Source organism: Anolis carolinensis, chromosome 2 (genome assembly GCF_035594765.1).
Source record: "Anolis carolinensis isolate JA03-04 chromosome 2, rAnoCar3.1.pri, whole genome shotgun sequence".
In the NCBI taxonomy this organism is placed as follows: Eukaryota; Metazoa; Chordata; class Lepidosauria; order Squamata; family Dactyloidae; genus Anolis; species Anolis carolinensis.
This window is the reverse complement of record NC_085842.1, coordinates 20,411,680-20,431,447: the sequence shown is the minus strand read 5'-3', so window position 1 is coordinate 20,431,447 and position 19,768 is coordinate 20,411,680. Positions and strand designations below refer to the sequence as shown.

General features: G+C 42.6%; 2 protein-coding genes across 4 annotated transcripts in view; one reads left to right on the top strand and one right to left on the bottom strand.

Moving 5' to 3' along the window:
• LOC100566328 (uncharacterized) overlaps positions 1-3,287 on the bottom strand; it is a 66,528-nt gene extending 63,241 nt beyond the window's left edge. The window contains exons 1-2 of the mRNA XM_062969297.1: positions 3,227-3,287; positions 942-1,462 (exon numbers count right to left, since the gene is read on the bottom strand). Of these exons, the coding sequence (XP_062825367.1) occupies positions 942-1,358 (417 nt within the window). The 5' untranslated portion in view covers positions 1,359-1,462; positions 3,227-3,287. The remainder of the gene's footprint in view (positions 1-941; positions 1,463-3,226) is intronic.
• Positions 3,288-6,126: 2,839 nt separating this feature from the next.
• On the top strand, positions 6,127-19,510 carry LOC100566130 (zinc finger protein 391). Of its 3 annotated transcripts, none has more exons than XM_062973457.1 (7): positions 6,127-6,755; positions 8,902-9,491; positions 11,093-11,151; positions 12,462-12,523; positions 13,043-13,125; positions 16,411-16,537; positions 17,637-19,510. In XM_062973457.1, the coding sequence occupies exons 2-7, from the start codon at positions 9,021-9,023 to the stop codon at positions 18,596-18,598; spliced, it is 1,764 nt and encodes a 587-aa protein (XP_062829527.1). In that variant the 5' UTR covers positions 6,127-6,755; positions 8,902-9,020; the 3' UTR covers positions 18,599-19,510. The 3 variants fall into 3 exon arrangements, with proteins under 3 accessions (XP_062829527.1, XP_062829526.1, XP_062829525.1); XM_062973456.1 differs by lacking the exon at positions 6,127-6,755 and adding an exon at positions 6,837-7,397; XM_062973455.1 differs by lacking the exon at positions 6,127-6,755 and adding an exon at positions 6,837-7,612.
• Positions 19,511-19,768: the final 258 nt, after the last annotated feature.

Below are 19,768 nucleotides of genomic sequence, written 5' to 3'. Positions count from 1 at the left end.
TGTTTTGGACTTCAAGTGCCACAATCCCTAATAGCCAGTGGGCTATTAGGAATTGTGGGAGTTGAAGTCCAAAACACCTGGAGGGCCCAAGTTTGTCCATGCCTTCCATAAAGGGAAGCCATCCAGAATGATACAACAATGACCGAATGCTATCATAAAGGTGCTCTTCTTCATTTTTTGCTTAATTATCAAGATGTTATGAATTTATTCAAAAGGCATATTCAAAAGGTCAAATATATTCAAAGTTATATCTGTGTCATTCTGAATTAATATGCAAAGGGATCATGGAGCATTTTTGAATCTAATGGAGAGGTTACTCTGTATCCACTTGGGTTAAGTTTCAGGACCTCCCGTAAATATTAAAGCCAAGTCACATTATATACTCAGAATGCCATAGGCAAATGGTGTCCTTTAGATACCAATGTTTATTTTGGAACGTACATATATATTGACAGAGAGTAAATGTTTTCAAGCTATGCATGGTTAAATCCATGGATGCAGAATCTGTGGATATGGAGAGCCAACTGTATAAACTTTTTATAGACAAGGATAGTTAAAACGTCATATTCATGACGGTCATCGATCAAAGAGGGATTTGGGGCTGGCGGCACATTCACTTTGGTATTTTTTTTTTATCGAATTGAGAAGATATTGTAAGTCACTTCTGGTGTGAATGAATTGGCCGTCTACAAAGACGTTGCCCAGGGGACACCCAGATGTGTTACCATCCTGTGGGAGGCTTCTCTCATGTCCCTGCATGAGAAGCTGGGGCTGACAGACAGGAGCTCACCCCGTCTTGTGGATTTGAACTGCCAACCTTCAGGTCTTCAGGTCAGTTCACTTTGGGATATTATTTTATTACATAGCAGGAAGTGGTAACGCATAGGGTCTCATTCCAAATATCTTCTGCTCTGTGCAAGTATCAAAATACAAGGTCTCACCTGCATCTGTTTCTGCTTCTTCTCCTCTGCCCGACTCAGGAGGAATCCCTCTGCCAGGGACACCGCTTGGGAACAGGTCTCTGCCCCACACTCTCGGACCCAGCTCTCCATCTCTGGGGGAAGGACGGCCAGGAACTGCTCCAGGACCAGCAGGTCCAAGATCTGCCTCTTGCCATGCCTTTCAGGTTTCAGCCACTGGTGGCAAAGGCAGTGGAGCTGGCTGCACACTTTTCGGGGTCCCTCGGTCTCTTGATAGCAGAGCTTCCTGAAGTGCTGGCGCTGCATCTCTGAGATGCCAAGGTCCATGCTCAGGTTGCCCTGCACTTTTCTATCCCGTGATGCTTCGTTGCACATTTCTGTTCCACACTGTTTCACTCTCCTTTCTGCTTCAGGGCCAGGAAATGTGTGATGCTCCATTTGGGATCTATAGATAACTGTCAGTCAAAGTTCTGCTGCCAGTTTCTTACTCGACAACAAAAGGACAGGAAGAGAGGGACTCACATCAACATGATGCCTTTTTCCTGTAAGAAAGAGCACACACATAGACCTGTTAGACCAGTGTTTCTCAACCTAGGGGTCGGGACCCTGGGGGGGGGTCACAAGGGGGTGTCAGAGAGGTCGCCAAAGACCATCAGAAAATACTACAACTCCCAAATGTCAGGGTCTATTTTTCCCAAACTCCACCAGTGTTCACATTTGGGCATATTCAGTATTCATGACAAGTTTGGTCCAGATCCATCAGTGTTTGAGTCCACAGTGCTCTCTGGATGTAGGTGAACTACAACTCCCAAACTCAAGGTCAATGCACACCAAACCCTTCCAGTATTTTCTGTTGGTCGCGAGAGTTCTGTGAGCCAAATTTGGTTCAATTCCATCATTGGTGGAGTTCAGAATGCTCTTTGATTATAGCCATTTAACTATAAATCCCAGCAACTACAACTCCCAAATGGCAAAATCAATTCCCCCCCCCCCCCCGCCCCCAACCTCACCAGTATTCAAATTTGGGCATACCGGGTATTTGTGCCAAATTTGGTCGAGTGAATGAAAATACATCCTGCATATCAGATATTTATATTATGATTCATAACAGAAGCAAAATTACAGTTATGAGGGAGCAACAAAAATAATTTTATGGTTGGGGGTCACCACAACATGAGGAACTGTATTAAGGTGTCCCGGCATTAGGAAGACTGAGAAACACTGTGTTAGAGGGAGGAAGCAGAAAGGGAGCTCATTGTGAGAGAAAGGCAGGATATAAATAAATACATCCAATAAACAAAAGAAAAAATGATGGATACCATTAAAAGAAGGTAGTCAGAACACTTTGTGTCTTTAGTATGAACTCGCAAGTGATGAGCTAAGTCTTTATTTGGAGACAGAATTCAGCACCTTGGATGGCTCCTTTGATGTTTGGATGGAAAGGTTTGGCCCTGCTGTCAAATTATTGGTTAACATAATGAAAGATATCATCAATTTAATCATAACACTTATTGGGCTGTATGGCCATGTTCCAGAAGCATTCTCTCCTGATGTTTTGCTCACATCTATAGCACGCATCCTCTGAGGTTGTGAGGTCAGTAGGAAACTTGGCAAGTGGGGTTTATATATCTGTGGAATGTCCTGGGTGGGAGAAAGAACTCTTGTCTGTTTGAGGCAAGTGTGAATGTTGGAATTAATCGCCTTGATTAGTACTGAATAGCCTTGCAGCTTCAAACCCTGGCTGCTTCCTGCCTGTTGGGAGGTATTAACTGGCCCTGATAGTTTCATGTCTGGAATTTCCCTGTTTTCTGAGTGTTGTTCTTTATTTACTGTCCTGATTTTAGAGTTTTTTTAAAAAAATACTGGTAGCCAGATTTTGTTCATTTTCATTGTTTCCTCTTTTCCGTTGAAACTGTTCGCATAATTGTGGATTTAAATGGCTTCTCTGTGTAGTCTTAACACCTCCCAGCAAAGGATTCCCCCAGGCAGGAAGCAGACAGGCTTTAAAGCTGAAAGGCTATTCAATGCTAATCAAGGTGGCCAATGGCAACATTCACGCTTGCCTCAGACAGACAAGATGCCCTAAAGCAGGCTTGGGCAAACTTGGGCCCTCCAGGTGTTTTGGACTTCAACTCTCACAATTCCTAACAGCCTACCGGCTGTTAGGAATTGTGGGAGTTGAAGTCCAAAACACCTGGAGGGCCCAAGTTTGCCCATGCCTGCCTTAAAGGCACAGGCACCCTCGCCAGCTCTTACTGTGGTAACCCAATAATAGAAATTGAAGGAGCAATGTCCCTTTTCCTCACCTGTATCTGAAAAATACCAACGCCTGGGTGCTTCGCCAGGAGGAAGCCGATTGGCTCCTTGGTTGACGGATGGGGTGGGACCAGAGGCGGTGTTAGACAAGGACCCTCTATTGTGGGGCCAATCTAGGAATAGAGACTCGCTGACTTTAACCCCTTAATGAGAGAAGCTTTCTCTTTTGTTGATGTTTCAGGAAGGGGCAGGGGGTCAAACCTTTTGCTCTTGAATCAAGCTCCTTCTCACAACTCAAGTGTAAGGAGATACAAGTCAGCTTTCCAAACTTGTTATGTTTATTTTTTTAATATACCATATATATATATATATATATATATATATATATATATATATATGTGTGTGTGTGTGTGTGTGTATATATATATATATATATCATTTCCAAATTAGATACAACAGGCATGGACAAACTTCGGCCCTCCAAATTGGTTGTAATGGCTTTTTATCATTTTCACAGAAGGTTGAAAACATTTTTATTGGTCTTCAAAGATCAATTGTTTATTTGGTCATTCTTTAATTACGTCACAAGCATCTTAACTAACATATAATTTCATTGGTTTCTCTGTTGTATTGAGCAAAAAGCAACATATGATTCTTTAAACAATGGTGCTTTCATGTCACTGACCCTGAGCACAGCACCTGCAGGCCAGGCTTATTATTATTATTATTATTATTATTATTATTATTATTATTATTATTTTATTTACTATATTTATACCCCACTCTTCTCAACCCCGAAGGGAACTCAGAGCGGCTTACAGATTATGGCAAAATTCAATGCCACATTATACAAAAAATAATAAATATAACATATCAAATTATAAAACAATTATCTACTTATCTACTTTTGTTCCAAGCATAACTCCAAAACAGCTGGGAAACTTAGGGAGCACTAGCTAAGCAGTTCTGTCCTGATATACTTTTGTCCTTCCTCTTTGCAGCAACTCTTCTTCCAAACATCAGCGTTTTCTTTCAGACATGGGCCTCACAAGGGCCTATTGCAAATTGGGTCAAATAGCAGTAAATCGGGACATATGGGACTTATAGTCATTGGACATATCCCTAAAGATTCCCTTTTAAAACCACGTCCCCCTCATTAGGATTCCTTAATTTGCATGACCCCGCCCACTGCCTCTCCCTTAACCCTTTCCTACCCTTTTCTATGGCACACAGGTAACAGAAGAATAGATCAGCAACTGAACAAGAGGTTTGGGGAGAATTTACAAGAGCTTTACTTCACCTACATCCAGAGCACTGTTAACCCAACCAGCGATGGATCTTGACCACACTTGCCATGGATCATGGGACTTGCAGTACCTTCACTGACAATGGACTGGGACCAAACTTGGCACAGAGAAGCCCCATGGCCAACTGAAGATACTGCAAGGGTTTGTGAGAGCGGACCCAACATGGCCAACTGTGCATACAAGCCTGGTTTGGGGGTGATTGACCTCGGATCTGGGAGCTGTAGTTCACCCTGACCCAGAGAACACTGAACCCAGCTGACGACAGATCTGGACCAAATTTGGCACACAGACCCAACATGGAAGACTACGAATACTGGCAGGGTTTGGGGATGATTTCCCTGTTTTTTTATTCCAAATTGCCTCCTATTCATCCAACGCTATTGATCTGCCTATATTCTTAGCCCATTTAGCCATACATTCCTTAATTTCTTCCTCTTCTGTGCCCCAATCTAATAATAATTTGTACATCTTTGTAATTGTTTTTTTATTTAGTACTAGCTGTGCCCGGCCACGCATTGCTGTGGCATTGTCTGGTGGTGTTGGTGAGAAATTGTTGAGGTAGTGGTGGTATTGAATGTCTGTTGTATGGTTGTCTTTATGTTTAGTATGCATTTGGTTGTTTGTGTACTGTGAAAGTGGTGAGGGTAGAGGGGGTCTATGTCCCTGTGTAGTATTGTATAGTATTTATACGTTGTCCATGTGTTGTGAATGCTTGGATTGTGTCCTGCTGAATAGTAGAAAGGGTTGGGCTGGATGGTCCTTAGGGGTCTCTCCAAACTCTTGGATTCTATGCTTCTATTATTATTATTATTATTATTATCATCATCTTCATCATCATCATTATTATGTAGAGGCTGGATGGCCATCTGTCAGGAGTGCTTGGATTGTGTCCTCCTGCATGGTAGAAGGAAGTTGATCTGGATGATCCTTAGGGGTGTCTCCTAACGTTATGATTGTATGATCTTCTTCTTCTTCTTCTTCTTCTTCTTCTTCTTCTTATTATTATTATTATTATTATTATTATTATTATTGAGAGGCTGTGTGGCCATCTGTTGGGCGTGCTTGGATTGTGTCCTCCATGGCAGAATTGGGTTGGACTCGATTGCCACAGTAATTATTTCATATTACAGTAGAATCTCACTTATCCAACATTCGCTTATCCAGTGTTCTGGATTATCCAACGCAGTCTGCCTTTTAGTAGTCAATGTTTTTGTAGTCAATATTTTAAATCCATTGTGATATTTTGGTGCTAAATTTGTAAATACAGTAATTACTACATAGCATTACTGCGCATGGAACTACTTTTTCTGTCCAATATGTTGTATAACATGATGTTTGGTGCTTAATTTGTATAATCATTACCTAATTTGATAGGTAATGATTATAGGTTTAATAGACTTTTTCTGAATCCCTTCTTATTATCCAACATATTCATTTATCCAACGTTCTGCCGGCCTATTTATGTTGGATAAGTGAGACTCTACTGTATATTTATAATCTTATATTATCTGCATAGAACTGGATTATATGAGGCCCCTTCTTCACAGCTGTATAAAATGCACACTGAAGTGGATTATATGGCAGTGTGGAGTCAAGATATTCCAATGCCAAGCAGATAATATAAGATTATAAATGGGTGATATAGCTGTGTGGAAGGGCCTTGAATCTACACTGCCATATAATCCAGTTAAAATCTGATAATCTGTGGAAGAGGCCTAAGTGAGGCCTAACTGTGCCTGTTGCCTGGGCTGAGTAGGTTGCTAGGAGACCAAGTGGGCGGAACTTAGCCTTGTAACTGGCAGCAATTGGATAAAAACAATTATTCCTTTCCCTCTAATTAGGACTTTATTTTTCTTTTCTTTTTGTTGTATCAACCTAGAGCCGTGGATGATGGGTTGTCTTGTCAAATTTCGAGGTTGGGGAGCCTGTAGTTTTGTTGTTTTGTCCGCTGCCCTGATGCCATCACTCTTTTATATATATATTTTGTCCCAGATCGTGTGAATGTTGTAATTAATCACATTGATTAGCATTTGATGGCCCTGTGGCCTCTCTGGGAGAATCCTTTGTTTGGAGGTGTTAGCTGGCCCTGACTGTTTCATATCTCTGTTTTCAGAGTGTTGTTTTTTATTTACTGTTCTGATTTTGTCGTTTTTTAAATACTGGTAGCCAGATTGTGTTCAATTTCATGGTTTCCTCCTTTCCTCCTACGCATCCACCACCAAGACGCTACACTTGGAGGACCATCAGCCAAGAGCTACGAGGGATCGCGTAAGTAAGTACAGTAGAGTCTCGCTTATCCAACGTTCGCTTATCCAACGTTCTGTTTTATCCAATGCAGTCTGCCTTTTAGTCATCAAATGTTTTTGTAGTCAATGTTTTCAATACATTGTGATGTTTTGGTGCTAAATTTGTAAATACAATAATTACTACATAACGTTACCATGTATTGAACTGCTTTTTTCTGTCCATTTGTTGTAAAACATGTTTTGGTGCTTAATTTTTAAAATCATAACTTAATTTGACGTTTAATGGGTTTTCCCTTAATCCCTCCTTATTATCCAACATTTCTGCTTATCCAACGTTCTGCCAGCCGGTTTATGTCGGATAAGTGAGACTCTACTGTAAGTAAATGGAGACTGCAGTTCTCACCTGTCTTCCAAAGCCCAAGGTGGGACTTGCATGCTTCTCAAGGAAGAAGGCGATTGGCTCCTTGGCAGCCAATAGGGCGTGACCGGAAGTGATGTATTCCCAGGCCCACTACTGACCTTAACCCTTTAATGGGTGCGAGCTGCCTTTCCTTTTGTTGCTGCCAGTGGCTTCAGGCTTTGGGATTTTTTGCTTTTCTCTGTGTCCCCATCTGCACTGCCATATAATGCAGTGTAGACTCCCACCATGCTGTTGAGCTGCATTAACAGTAAGTCGCATAGATCCTGTCTCATTCGAATAACCTCATGCATGATTGTCCTTGCCTTAAACATCCTCTAGTTATTGATTTCTTTTTGCAAAATTGCTGAGAGTTAAAACCACAGAGGGCTAAAGCCAGAGAGCTTTGCAATCTTGGAGAAGCCTCTACATACAAGGGAAAAACGTCTTCCTTCCATTCCTTAAAGGAAGCCAAGAGAGAATCAGGTGAGTGCAATGGGATCCTGAATTCTAATTCTCCCCAAAATGGGGGGGAAAATGTCCAAATGGGGCTCCTTTGCACTGCAATTCCCTAGTTGAAATGCATCTTTTAGGGGGGGAAATCTAGCAGAGGGTGCATCTACACTGTAGAATTTAATGCAGTATGACACCACTTTTATCTGCCATGATTCAATGCTATGGATTCCTAGGAGTTGTAGTTTTGCAAGGTCTTTGCCCTCCTCTTTTAAAGAGATGAATATGGAGCCAGGCTAACTTGAGGGAATGAAGTTGTTTTTTCCGTGTCAGTCACTTCTGGAGTGAGAGAATTGGCCGTCTGGACGTTGCCCAGGGGACGCCCGGATGTTTTTTTTGATGTTTTTACCATTCTTGTGGGAGGCTTCTCTCATGTCCCCGCATGGAGCTGGAGCTGATAGAGGGAGCTCATCCGCACTCTCCCCGGGTGGGATTCGAAGCTGGCAGTTTTCAGGTCAGCAACCCAACCTTCAAGTCACGAGGCTTTAGTCCACTACGCCATCGGGGGCTCAGGAATGAAGTACGAACTGTGTACAGAACATGGCTATGTCTTCGCGTGATATGTGATGTTATTATATGTGATGTGTTTATTAATGTTTAATTAGGGGAGGGTCAACTTTGATGTTTTATCCTGTTTTTTTATCGAGGGCATTGAATTGTTGCCAACACTGTGAACCTCCCTGGGTCCCCTTTGGGTTTGAGAAGAGCGGTATATAAATTCCGCAAATAAACAAATAAATCAATAAGTTGAAATCCACAAGCATGTGGACAATTTCAACAGAAAGGAAGAAACCATGAAAATGAACAAGATCTGGCTACTAGTATTTAAAAAAACTCCAAAATTAGGGCATTAAATAAAGAACAACACTCAGAAAACAGGGGAATTCCAGACAGGAAACAATCAGGGCCAGCTAACACCTCCCAACAAAAGATTTCCCTAGGCAGGAAGCAGCCAGGCTTTGAAGCTGCAAGGCTATTCAGTGCTAATCAAGATGGCCAACTGCAACATTTACACTTGCCTCAAACAGACAAGAGTTCTTTCTCCCGCCCTGGACCTTCAACAGATATAGAAACCCCACTTGCTTAGTTTCCAACAGACCTCACAACGTCTGAGGATGCCTGCCATAGATGTGGGCGAAACGTCAGGAGAGAATGGTTCCGGAACATGGCCATACAGTCCGGAAACCTCACAGCAACCCAGAAGTTGATATAACTTAAGCTCTCTCTCTCTCTCTCTCTCTCTCTCTCTCTCTCTTTTACAGACTAAGGGTGCTTCTACACTGCAGAATTAGTATAGTTTGGCACCGCTTCAGTGGATTATTTCCAACCTGGAAGGGAGTTTGCACCCAAAGCTAAACTGGGGGCTCGCCACACGAAGGGGATGCAGATTGCTTTGGAGCAAGGGCACTTCCTGGACCCCTTGGAAGCTGCCCTGGAGCTCCGCGGAGACAAAGATGCCCAAAAGCAAGAAGAGGAGGAAGAGAGGAATGGCATAACAGATGGCTCTCTTGCTGGTCAAGAGGTAAGCTGTGGAGGTTCCTGGGCCAAAGACAAGCCCCACTCAGAGGTCCAGCGCAAACGCTTTAGGGAATTCAGCTACCAAGATGCCAATGGCCCCCGAGACATTTGCAGCCAGCTCCACAATCTGTGCCATTGGTGGCTGCAGCCAGAGAAGCACACCAAGAGCCAGATCCTAGACCTGGTGATCCTGGAGCAGTTCCTGAACATCCTTCCCCTGGAGATGGAGAGCTGGGTCCGAGAGTGTGGGGCAGAGACCTGTTCCCAGGCGGTGGCCCTGGCCGAAGGCTTCCTCCTGAGCCAGGCAAGGAGCATCAAGCAGGAGGAGGAACAGGTAAGAGCAGGCTTGGGCCAGCTTGGCCCCTCCTGGTGTTTGGACTTCAACTCTCACAATATTGATGGGACAATATGTTTTAGACTTTGGATTGCTGTGAGCTTTTTGGACTGTATAGCCATGTTCCAGTAACATTCTCTCCTGAAATTTCGCCTGTATCAGTGGCTGGCATCTTCAGAGGTTCTGTTGGCAAGTGAGGCAAGTGGAGTGTATATATATCTGTGGAATAATGTCCATGGTGGGAGAAAAAAACTATAACTGTTTGAAGATGCCATCCAGCCACAGATGCAGGCAAAATGTCTGTAGAAAAGGCTACTGAAAGATGGCCAAACTGCCTGAAAAACTCACAGCAACCCAGTGATTCCGGCCATTAAAGCCTTCGACAACACATGTTTTTGACTTTGTTGCAACCCACCTAGAGCTGTCGGGAGAGTCAGGTAATAAATAAAATTTATCATTACTACTACTAATTAATATACATTTGCTATTAAGGAAGAAGTCAGACAATAGGAAAAGGGAGGAGGAGGAGTGGAATCACCTGATTTGACAGCAGTCCATGTAAAATAAATCTGAGAGTCTTAATAGACCATGCAATGTGATGCAGCAAAAAGGGCCAAGGCAATTCTAGGCTGCATCAATAGGAGCATAGTGTCAAGATCGAGAGAAGTCACAAACCCATTTTATTCCACTTTGGTCTGACCTCTTCTGGAATAACGCTGTGTACAGTTCTGAATACCACAATTCAAGAGATAAGTTGACAAGCTAGAATACATTCAAAGAAAGGTGACCGAAATGGTCAGAGGTCTGGAAACCAAGCCCTGTGAGGAATGGCTAAAGGAGCTTGGTATGTTTGCCTGGAGAAAACTAGGTTGGGAGGGGACATGAAAGCCCTGTTTAAAGATTTGAAAGGCAGCCATAATGAGGTGGGCTCCAGATTGTTTTCTGCTGCTCCAGAGAAAAGGACATGGAGCAAGGATTTCAAACCAATGGGAGAGATTCCACCTGAATATTAGAAATGATTTCCTGATGGTAAGAGCTGTTGAATAGTGGAATATCCTGCCTTGGCATGTGGTGGAGCAGTTTTTAAATAGAGGCTGGATGTCCCTCTGTTGAGAATGCTTTGGTTGTGTATTTCTGCATAGCAGAAGCGAGTTGGATTGGATGGCCTTTGTGGTCTCTTCCAGCTCTGTGATTCTATGAGCTTCAGCTTTCCATTTCCAGCATGCCTCACAATTAGTAGGGGTTGCAGTTGAAGAAGATCTGGAGGGCCATAATACTTCATTCAAATTAGGAAAGGCATTACCTTCAGATGGCTTCCCAAAGTCATTTTGGCTCCCCGTAAGGAGTGAACAGTGCCAGGGGGGATACAGCATTACAGGGACTGGCGCTTCTAATCTCTGAAATGCTTTCCTTCTTAACTCCTCTGCATTGTGTCCTTTGAGACAGAATTTGGGCAGGGACGGAGATAGTTATGTGTTTATCTCCCTTCTACAACTCTGAGAATGTTTCCACCAGCATACCTACAAGGGGAGTCTGGGAGTTGCAGTGCTAAAAAAAATGTTATTTGCTTCTAGTCATCCTGGTTTTTATTTTATGTGCAGGAGGCCTGTGCAGAAGGCATGGCTAATTTCTCTAAGCAGGTGAAAGATCCATCCATCACCTTTCATAGAATCATAGAATCATAGAATAGTAGAGTTGGAAGAGACCACATGGGCCATCTAGTCCAACCCCCTGCTAAGAAGCAGGAAATCGCATTCAAAGCACCCCCGACAGATGGCCATCCAGCCTCTGCTTAAAAGCCTCCAAGGAAGGAGCCTCCACCACGGCCCCGGGGAGAGAGTTCCACTGTCGAACAACTCTCACTGTGAGGAAGTTCTTCCTGATGTTCAGGTGGAATCTCCTTTCCTGTAGTTTGAAGCCATTGTTCCGTGTCCTAGTCTGCAGGGCAGCAGAAAACAAGCTTGCTCCCTCCTCCCTATGACTTCCCTTCACATATTTGTACATGGCTATCATGTCTCCTCTCAGCCTTCTCTTCTGCAGGCTAAACATGCCCAGCTCTTTAAGCCGCTCCTCATAGGGCTTGTTCTCCAGACCCTTAATCATTTTAGTCGCCCTCCTCTGGACGCTTTCCAGCTTGTCAACATCTCCCTTCAACTGTGGTGCCCAAAATTGGACACAGTATTCCAGGTGTGGTCTGACCAAGGCAGAATAGAGGGGGAGCATAACTTCCCTGGATCTAGACGCTATTCCCCTATTGATGCAGGCCAGAATCCCATTGGCTTTTTTAGCTGCCGCATCACATTGTTGGCTCATGTTTAACTTGTTGTCCACGAGGACTCCAAGGTCTTTTTCGCACACACTGCTGTCAAGCCAGGCGTCCCCCATTCTGTATCTTTGATTTCCATTTTTTCTGCCGAAGTGAAGTATCTTGCATTTGTCCCTGTTGAACTTCATTTTGTTAGTTTTGGCCCATCTCTCTAGTCTGTCAAGATCGTTTTGAATTCTGCTCCTGTCTTCTGGAGTGTTAGCTATCCCTCCCAGTTTTGTGTCGTCTGCAAACTTGATAATCGTGCCTTCTAACCCTTCGTCTAAGTCGTTAATAAAGATGTTGAACAGAACCGGGCCCAGGACAGAGCCCTGCGGCACTCCACTTGTCACTTCTTTCCATGATGAAGACGACGCATTGGTGAGCACCCTTTGGGTTCGTTCGCTTAGCCAATTACAGATCCACCTAACCGTAGTTTTGTCTAGCCCACATTTTACTAGTTTGTTTGCCAGAAGGTCGTGGGGGACTTTGTCGAAGGCCTTACTGAAATCCAGGTACGCTACATCCACAGCATTCCCTGTATCGACCCAACTCGTAACTCTATCGAAAAAAGAGATCAGATTAGTCTGGCATGACTTGTTTTTGGTAAATCCGTGTTGACTATTAGCAATGACCGCATTTGTTTTGAAGTGTTCGCAGACCACCTTTGATAAACTTCTCTTTGGAGGAACAACCCAGGACGATGAAGCTCCCAACACATCACACGGTAGGGAAAGATTTATCTGCACTGGGTTTGTAAGCACTGTAAACTTTGCAGAGAGAGGTTCCAGTTTGCTGGGCTATGTCCTGACCGAGCCATACTTAATGAGTAGACCCATTAAAATCCATATGTTTTATTTTGACAGGTGTTTAACTCATGAGTCATGTGTATATTATATTTATGTTATCTGGGGGTTTTTGGCAGCATTATTTTTTATCATTTTGGTTGGTTATTAACTCTTGGGTCCAGGGTTGCCTACAGGATCACCTTCTCCTATAATGTCTGCCCTAAACATTTAGATCAGGCATGGGCAAACATGCTGAAAGCCATGGTAGTTGCCTAGATTGGCCCGGTTGAGTTGTTGCCTTGCCCTCCATGTTGCTGCTCATAGCCGGCCATGAAGCTCTATTTGAGCAGCTAGACACTGCTGTTGTGTCCATTGATGGCAGAACAGGGCAGCCATGTGACCATCTGGAAGGAATGTTGTGAAATATTTTGTTCTCATCTTCTTTGACTCCCTTCCAGGCAACGGAATGACAACACAGGTGCCCTCCAAAGCATCGCCTGTTTGGCATGGAGCTGATACAACGGTGGCACAACCAATTCAGGTAGGGGAGGACTCTGAGAGAAACATGCAGAGAGAAGACACACATCTAAATCTAATCTAAATCTAATCTAGCTAAATCTAAATCTATCTAATCTAATCTAAATCTAAATCCATAATAAAAGCGAAAACCCGTATGTGTGTATGTGGCACGGATGTCTGCTCACACGGACAGCCTCCGGCCTCCACAAATAGGCTATAGTTCCCAGGGTTAAGAATCTAGCAAGTCACTCTTTTCCACTGACATTACGGTTACAGCGAGCACCATGAACATGTAGCCCAGTCCCTGCCAATGTCCTTCCCAAACACTACAGCCCACCACCCAAGGAATGCTTTCATTTGGGGACCATTTCATCCTAGATTTTGCTTTTTCTTCCACCACAGGCAGGCATTCCAGGGTTCTCCATTGCTGTGGAATTTGCATGGCCCCGCCCAGTGCCCTTTTCTTTTCAATCTCTCTGCATAACAAACAGAGTAGAATTAAGCTGCAACTAAACTTACTGGAGGATTTTGGGGGATTGACTCCACAGGGTGGAAGTTGTAGTTCGCCCTGCATCAAGTCAGAGCACTGTCACTCCTACTGGGGAATTTAGAGGAGTTGTAGTTCACCTACACTCAGAACGCTATGAACCCAAATAATGATGGCTCTCGGCCAAACTTGCCATGCATACCCGATATGCCCAGATTTGACTACTGGTGGGTTTGGAGGGGAACTGGACTGGAAGTTAAGGAGTAGTAGGTACTGGGATTTATAGTTCATCTGCAATGAATGACCATCACACTTGGCACACAGAGGCCCCATAACCAATACAACATATTGGACAAGTTTGGAAAAAAGGGAGTTATAGTTCACCTGCAGCCAGATAAACACTCACCCCCACTGACAATGCACTAGGACCACACTTCACACAGAGAAGCCTCATGACCTACTGAACATACTGCAGGTATTTCTGGGAAGGGGCCTTGATTTCGGGAGTTGTAGTTCACCTTCATCCAAACACCACTGAACCCAGCCAATGACGAATCTACACCAAACTTGGAACACAGACTGAATATTGCCTGCTGTGGATACTGATAGATATTTTGGGGCAATTGCCCCGGGAATCTGGAAGTTGCAGTAGTTCACCCCATCCAGAGAGTATTGCAGCACACCTGGTACACACACCCAAAATGGCCAACTTATCATACTGGCAGGGTTCGGGGAGGATTCAGCCACGATTCTGGGAATTGTAGTTCACCCACTTCAAAAACAATACATAACATTAAAAGACAAATAATATCATTCTCAAATGACCCGGGCATCGCCGGGTCCCCAAGCTAGTATATTATAAAAAGGAAATAATTTATCACAAAGGGCCTGCAGTATCCACATAGGTTCGTTCCAGAACCCATGTGGATACAAAAAGTATTGGATGATCATGAGTAATAAATTGTGATGAAATGAATGTGCATTCTTCAGCTTATCAGTGTCTCCACAACTTAATGCAGGATTTGATAGTTCATGTTTGGTTGAAATCACAGATCTGAAAGGGCTATTGTATTTGTGATGTTAAAGCAGCTCCACTGGCTGCCAACAAGTTTATGGTACCAATTCAAAGTGCAGATTATAACCTATAAAGCCTTAAACAGTTCGGGTCCTGCTTATCTTCAAGACCGCATCTCCTTTCCCTTTTGCACAAGCCCTTTCCCTTACAATTTTATTTGTCCCACTGCTTGGTTCTTCAGTGCTTATTGATGTATTTTTGAGGCATTTATTCTGTGGTTAATTGTTTTTATGATACTGTTATGTGTTTTTATTTTTTGTATTTTGGGCTTGGTCCCCATGTAAGCTGCCCCGGGTCCCTTCGGGGAGATGGAGGAGGGTTATAAAAATAAATTATTATTATTATTATTATTATTATTATTATTATTATTATTAATAATAATAATAATATTAAGATCTGCTGGGGAGGCCCTCCTCTCACTCCCGCCACCATCACAAGCGTGGTTGGTGGGGACGAGAGAGAGGGCCTTCTCGGTGGTGGCCCCCCAGCTTTGGAACTCCCTCCCATGGGAAATTAGACGAGCCCCAACATTGTCCACCTTTTGTAGGGACCTGAAAAGTTGGTTGTTTCAGCTTGCTTTTAATAACGCCTAGTCCCTAGTCACAAATGCCCAGTCTTAGGTTCCACAAGAATATTCTGCTATCTTCACTTTATCCAACACCCGGCCCTATCAATGCACTACCCCTTGCCCTGCCCTTGTATATCCTGACCATGCCCATTGAAATATGACAACTAGTTTTGCTGAGTATTGTTTATGAGGCTGTTTTATATTCTTACGTTTTATTGAAGTTGTGTTTTTAACTGTTATTTTTTACTATTTTTTATTTTAACTTTTTTTTTTCTTTGGTGGGTTGTTTGTATTTGTGTCTATGGGCATTTGTCCCATATGTAAGCCGCCCTGAGTCCCGTTTGGGAGATTTTGGTGGGGTATAAGTATTAGTATTGCCTGAAACATGGATTTGGAGAACAAGATAAGCCTTTGATGAATAGTGTTAGCTGATAAAGATCACCGCATGTTTTCAAGTATAAGTTGACATATATAAGTCGAGGTCAGGTTTTGGGGTCAAAATTATGGATTTTGATATGACACATTCATACATTGAGGGTCATTCAATGGAAAGGGAAAATCATTCCTCAGAGGCCATCCAGATATCCAAAAAACCCCAAAGCAGAAACATAGCAGAGAGAATAGAGGTGCTGCTGCTTTTGTTTAGGTTCTTCTGAGGGAAACTAATCTTTTGCCTTTCCCACTCTACTTACAGTGGGATGATTCCTTTTTGGTAAGAGTTAAGATATAGTAATTAATTTTTTTGGCTAAAATTTCAGACATGTAAACCGGGTAATGAGGGTAATAATGTTATATGATGAAATTACTAAACATTTATTGACTTTTTGTAGAAAATAACTAGATGTTTTGGTAAGCTTTGCCTATAATCCAGGGAGTTGTAGTTTTACAAGATTTTAAGCCTTCTCTGCCAAAGGGCAGAGAAGGCCCTCTCATAGCATTGAGCCATGACAGTTAACGTAGTGTCAATCTACATTAACTCTTTGGTGTAGTTGAGGCTGATAAGGTGGTTTAACTTGATTACATTGTCATCAAACATTGTTTTGGTACCCTTGGGTGAAGATGTCATTTGCTTACATTGGAAATTTCCATTCTTAGATTTATGAATGAATGAGGGAAGTTTCCATGGCATCCCTGAACTGACTTACAAAATAAGTAATTTTTTTTCTTTTTCTTTCAGGGTCCTGCATCTTTTGAAAAGATGGCTGTGTGCTTCATGGAAGAAGAGGGGCCTCCTATAAATCCAGACCAAAAAGCTTCATGCATGGCTGCTGTGGAGGAAACTTCCAAGAATGCAGCTTTTCTGGGTGTGTATTTAGTTAACATTTTGATGGGTTGCTATAAAGCAACTTTCTAACATAATTTACAGCATGTACAGTGTCCATGCAAGTTGCTTAAGGCCTGACACCAGGAATTGTGGGAGTTGAAGTCCAAAACACCTGGAGGGCTGAAGTTTGCCCATACCTGCTGTACCCAACTTCAAGTCTTTGGGGGCAGCTGAAAAGAAATAAACAACAATTATTACACAGCTCAACAAAAATTGTTGATGTCTTGGTTTTCAGGCCTGTTCCTGGGGTTATTTGGGCACTGATTTAGAAAATTGCATTGGATAGACCGTATCAGCTCTAGTTTCTTAGCCATGGTTATCATGGTTTTCTATGGGCAAGCAGATGGCGACTGGTAGATGGCATATGTTCTGTATGTATGTATGTATGTATGTATGTATGTGTGTGGTTGTAATTCTGTGGTTTTTATTGTTTCAGATTTATGTATTACAGTAGAGTCTCACTTATCCAACATAAACGGGCTGGCAGCATGTTGGATAAGCAAATATGTTGGATAATAAGGAGGCATTAAGGAAAAGCCTATTAAACATCGAATTAGATTATGATTTTACAAATGAAGCACCAAGACACCATGTTAAACAACAAATTTGGCAGAAAAAGTAGTTCAACACGCAGTAATGCTATGTAGTAATTACTGTATTTATGAATTTAGCACCAAAATATCACGGTATATTGAAAACATTGACTACAAAAATGTGTTGGATAATCCAGAATGTTGGATAAGCGAGTGTTGGATAAGTGAGACTCTACTGTATCTATGTGCAGCACTTTGCTATATTTTGTTGGCTGCCCTGAGCCCCTTTGGGGAGATGGTGGCGGGGTAGAAATAAAAAATTATTATTATTATTATTATTATTATTATTATTATTATTATTATTATTATTATATCTCAAAAACTAGAACTAATAGAGGGAAACTGGTCCCATTTTTGAAATCAGCAGGTCAAATATACCTAGAAACAGGGCTAACATTTGAGACACCAAAATGTGTGTTGGCAAGTGTTATTAATTTCATTATTTGGGCTCATTGAATGTTTTATTTTTCTATTTCAATTGAATAGATGATGTTACATCACCTGGGGAAAACACACATCAGGAGAATGAAGAAACTCTCATAAACCAAAAGGGACCAAAAGAGAAAGAAGGAAACCAAACAGAGAGGTTGAGAAATAAATCAGTCCATTCCCAGGGTGAAACCCCAATCCAGCCAGAAAAACAGAGGGTAAGAAGGAGGAATGTCTGCCCAGGGTTTGGGAAAAGCTTCAGCCACAGATCAGACCTTAACTGGAGAGCACACATCGATGAGAAACCATATAAATGCCTTGAATGTGGAAAGAACTTCAGCCAGATCCCTCACCTCCGGCTCCATCAGAGAATTCACACCGGGGAGAAGCCGTACAAGTGCTCGATCTGTGGGAAAAGCTTCCACCGCAGCTTCATCCTCACGGCCCACCAAAGGATGCACAAAGGAGAGAAGCCGTACAGTTGCTCCGAGTGCGGCAAGCGTTTTTACGACCGGTCGCATCTTATTAGCCACCAGAGAACTCACACCGGGGAGAAACCGTACAAGTGCCTGGAATGTGGAAAGAACTTCAGCCACAAGGTGAACCTCACCTCCCACCAAAGGATCCACACGGGAGAGAAGCCCTACAACTGCTCGGACTGTGGGAAGAGCTTTTGTGACAAGCAGAACCTTCTCCGGCACCAAAGAATCCACACAGGAGAGAAACCCTACAAATGCCAGGAGTGCGGGAAGCATTTCAGGCAGCGGGCGACTCTGACCTCACATCAGAGGGTCCACACAGGAGAGAGACCCTACCGGTGCCCCGAGTGCGGGAAGAGCTTTTACAGGAAAGCGGATCTCAACCGGCACCTGAGAATCCACACTGGAGTTGAAAAGCCTATACTTTCATGGAGTGTCGAAATGGCTTCGGACGGTGTGTCTCTCTTGTGCCCCATAAAGGACTTGTCACAGGAGAATCAGTGTATAATATCAGAGATTAAGCAAGAAGTGAATTGTTAAATCTGATGATTTTGGATGAAATACAATCACCTTCCACATTCGCTGGGGTTAGAATAGGCATGGGCAAACTTTGGCCCTCCAGGTGTTTTGGAGTTCAACTCCCGCAATTCCTAACAGCCTCAGGCCCTATCCTTTCCCCCGCTTAAGTGGCTGAGGCTGAGGCTATTAGGAATGGTGTGACTGTGAATAATTTCTACCTGAACCTGACCTTAAAATTACATTGGAAGACCCACACATGTCTAAAGAAATGTCATATCTAGGAATCTCTAGGTCCTTTGATGGAAGCTGACCATAAAGTCACACTAGAGCAGGGCTTCTTAAACATTTTTTCCACTCACAATCCCTTTCTACCTGAGAAATTTTTATATGACCCCAAATATATATAGGCATAAAATTCAAACATTTACTGATAATAAATCAGCATTTGCAAGGCTTGCTAAACAGGCTGATTTCCTTTTTATGAAGTACAGCTGAAGCATTTTCTGCAGAGTCCGCTGTAAACACTGCACCATGTTGCTAACAGATGCGTATAAATGGATAGTGTTGAGAAACATTTTGCTGTTGCTAATTTTTGTCACTCCAAAATTGAGATAAAGGGACCCAGAGTTTAAGAGGCAGTGCATTAGAAGATCTAGAGATTCCTAAAGGGAATATTGTTAATCAAACCCATAAACAATCTAATCCACAAAAGTCAAAGCCTCAAATGTGGAGGAATAATTATACAGCTCTTCTACCACAGCTATTAGATGGACACAGATTGCATTTCTCTTTCTGTTCTGTGACGTTGACTCATAAAAAGAATAATAGAAAAACCTTTTTAAGAAAAGCATGTATATATCAGATGGAAATAGCTTCCGTTCATACATTCCTGTCACTGTGTGATGTGATGCATATTAAATACTTTCTAATTCAGTGTTGGCGTATTTTTTTTCCTTTTATTTAGTAATTTGGTTGATGGATTAGAATGAAATTTCCTCATTAATTAAGAACCAGCCCTTATTTGGTTTTTTATGTGCAGAGTTCAATGGAAAGGTATGATACAAAAGAACTGAGACATAAAAAATGAAGGCACTTTGGTTGATTGTGTAAGATTCACAGCATTTTAAGGCTTACAATCCACCACTTGGGAGCAGCCTGCCTGCAAATTGTGTATGTTCCATTTTTTAAAAA

Excerpts from the sequence above, each read along its gene's own strand:
- LOC100566130 (XM_062973457.1), top strand. The coding sequence starts at position 9,021 with ATGCAGATTGCTTTGGAGCAAGGGCACTTCCTGGACCCCTTGGAAGCT. Across the intron at positions 12,524-13,042 it reads AGCTCCCAACACATCACACG|GCAACGGAATGACAACACAG; the intron begins GTAGGGAAAGAT and ends ACTCCCTTCCAG. Across the intron at positions 13,126-16,410 it reads CGGTGGCACAACCAATTCAG|GGTCCTGCATCTTTTGAAAA; the intron begins GTAGGGGAGGAC and ends TTTTTCTTTCAG.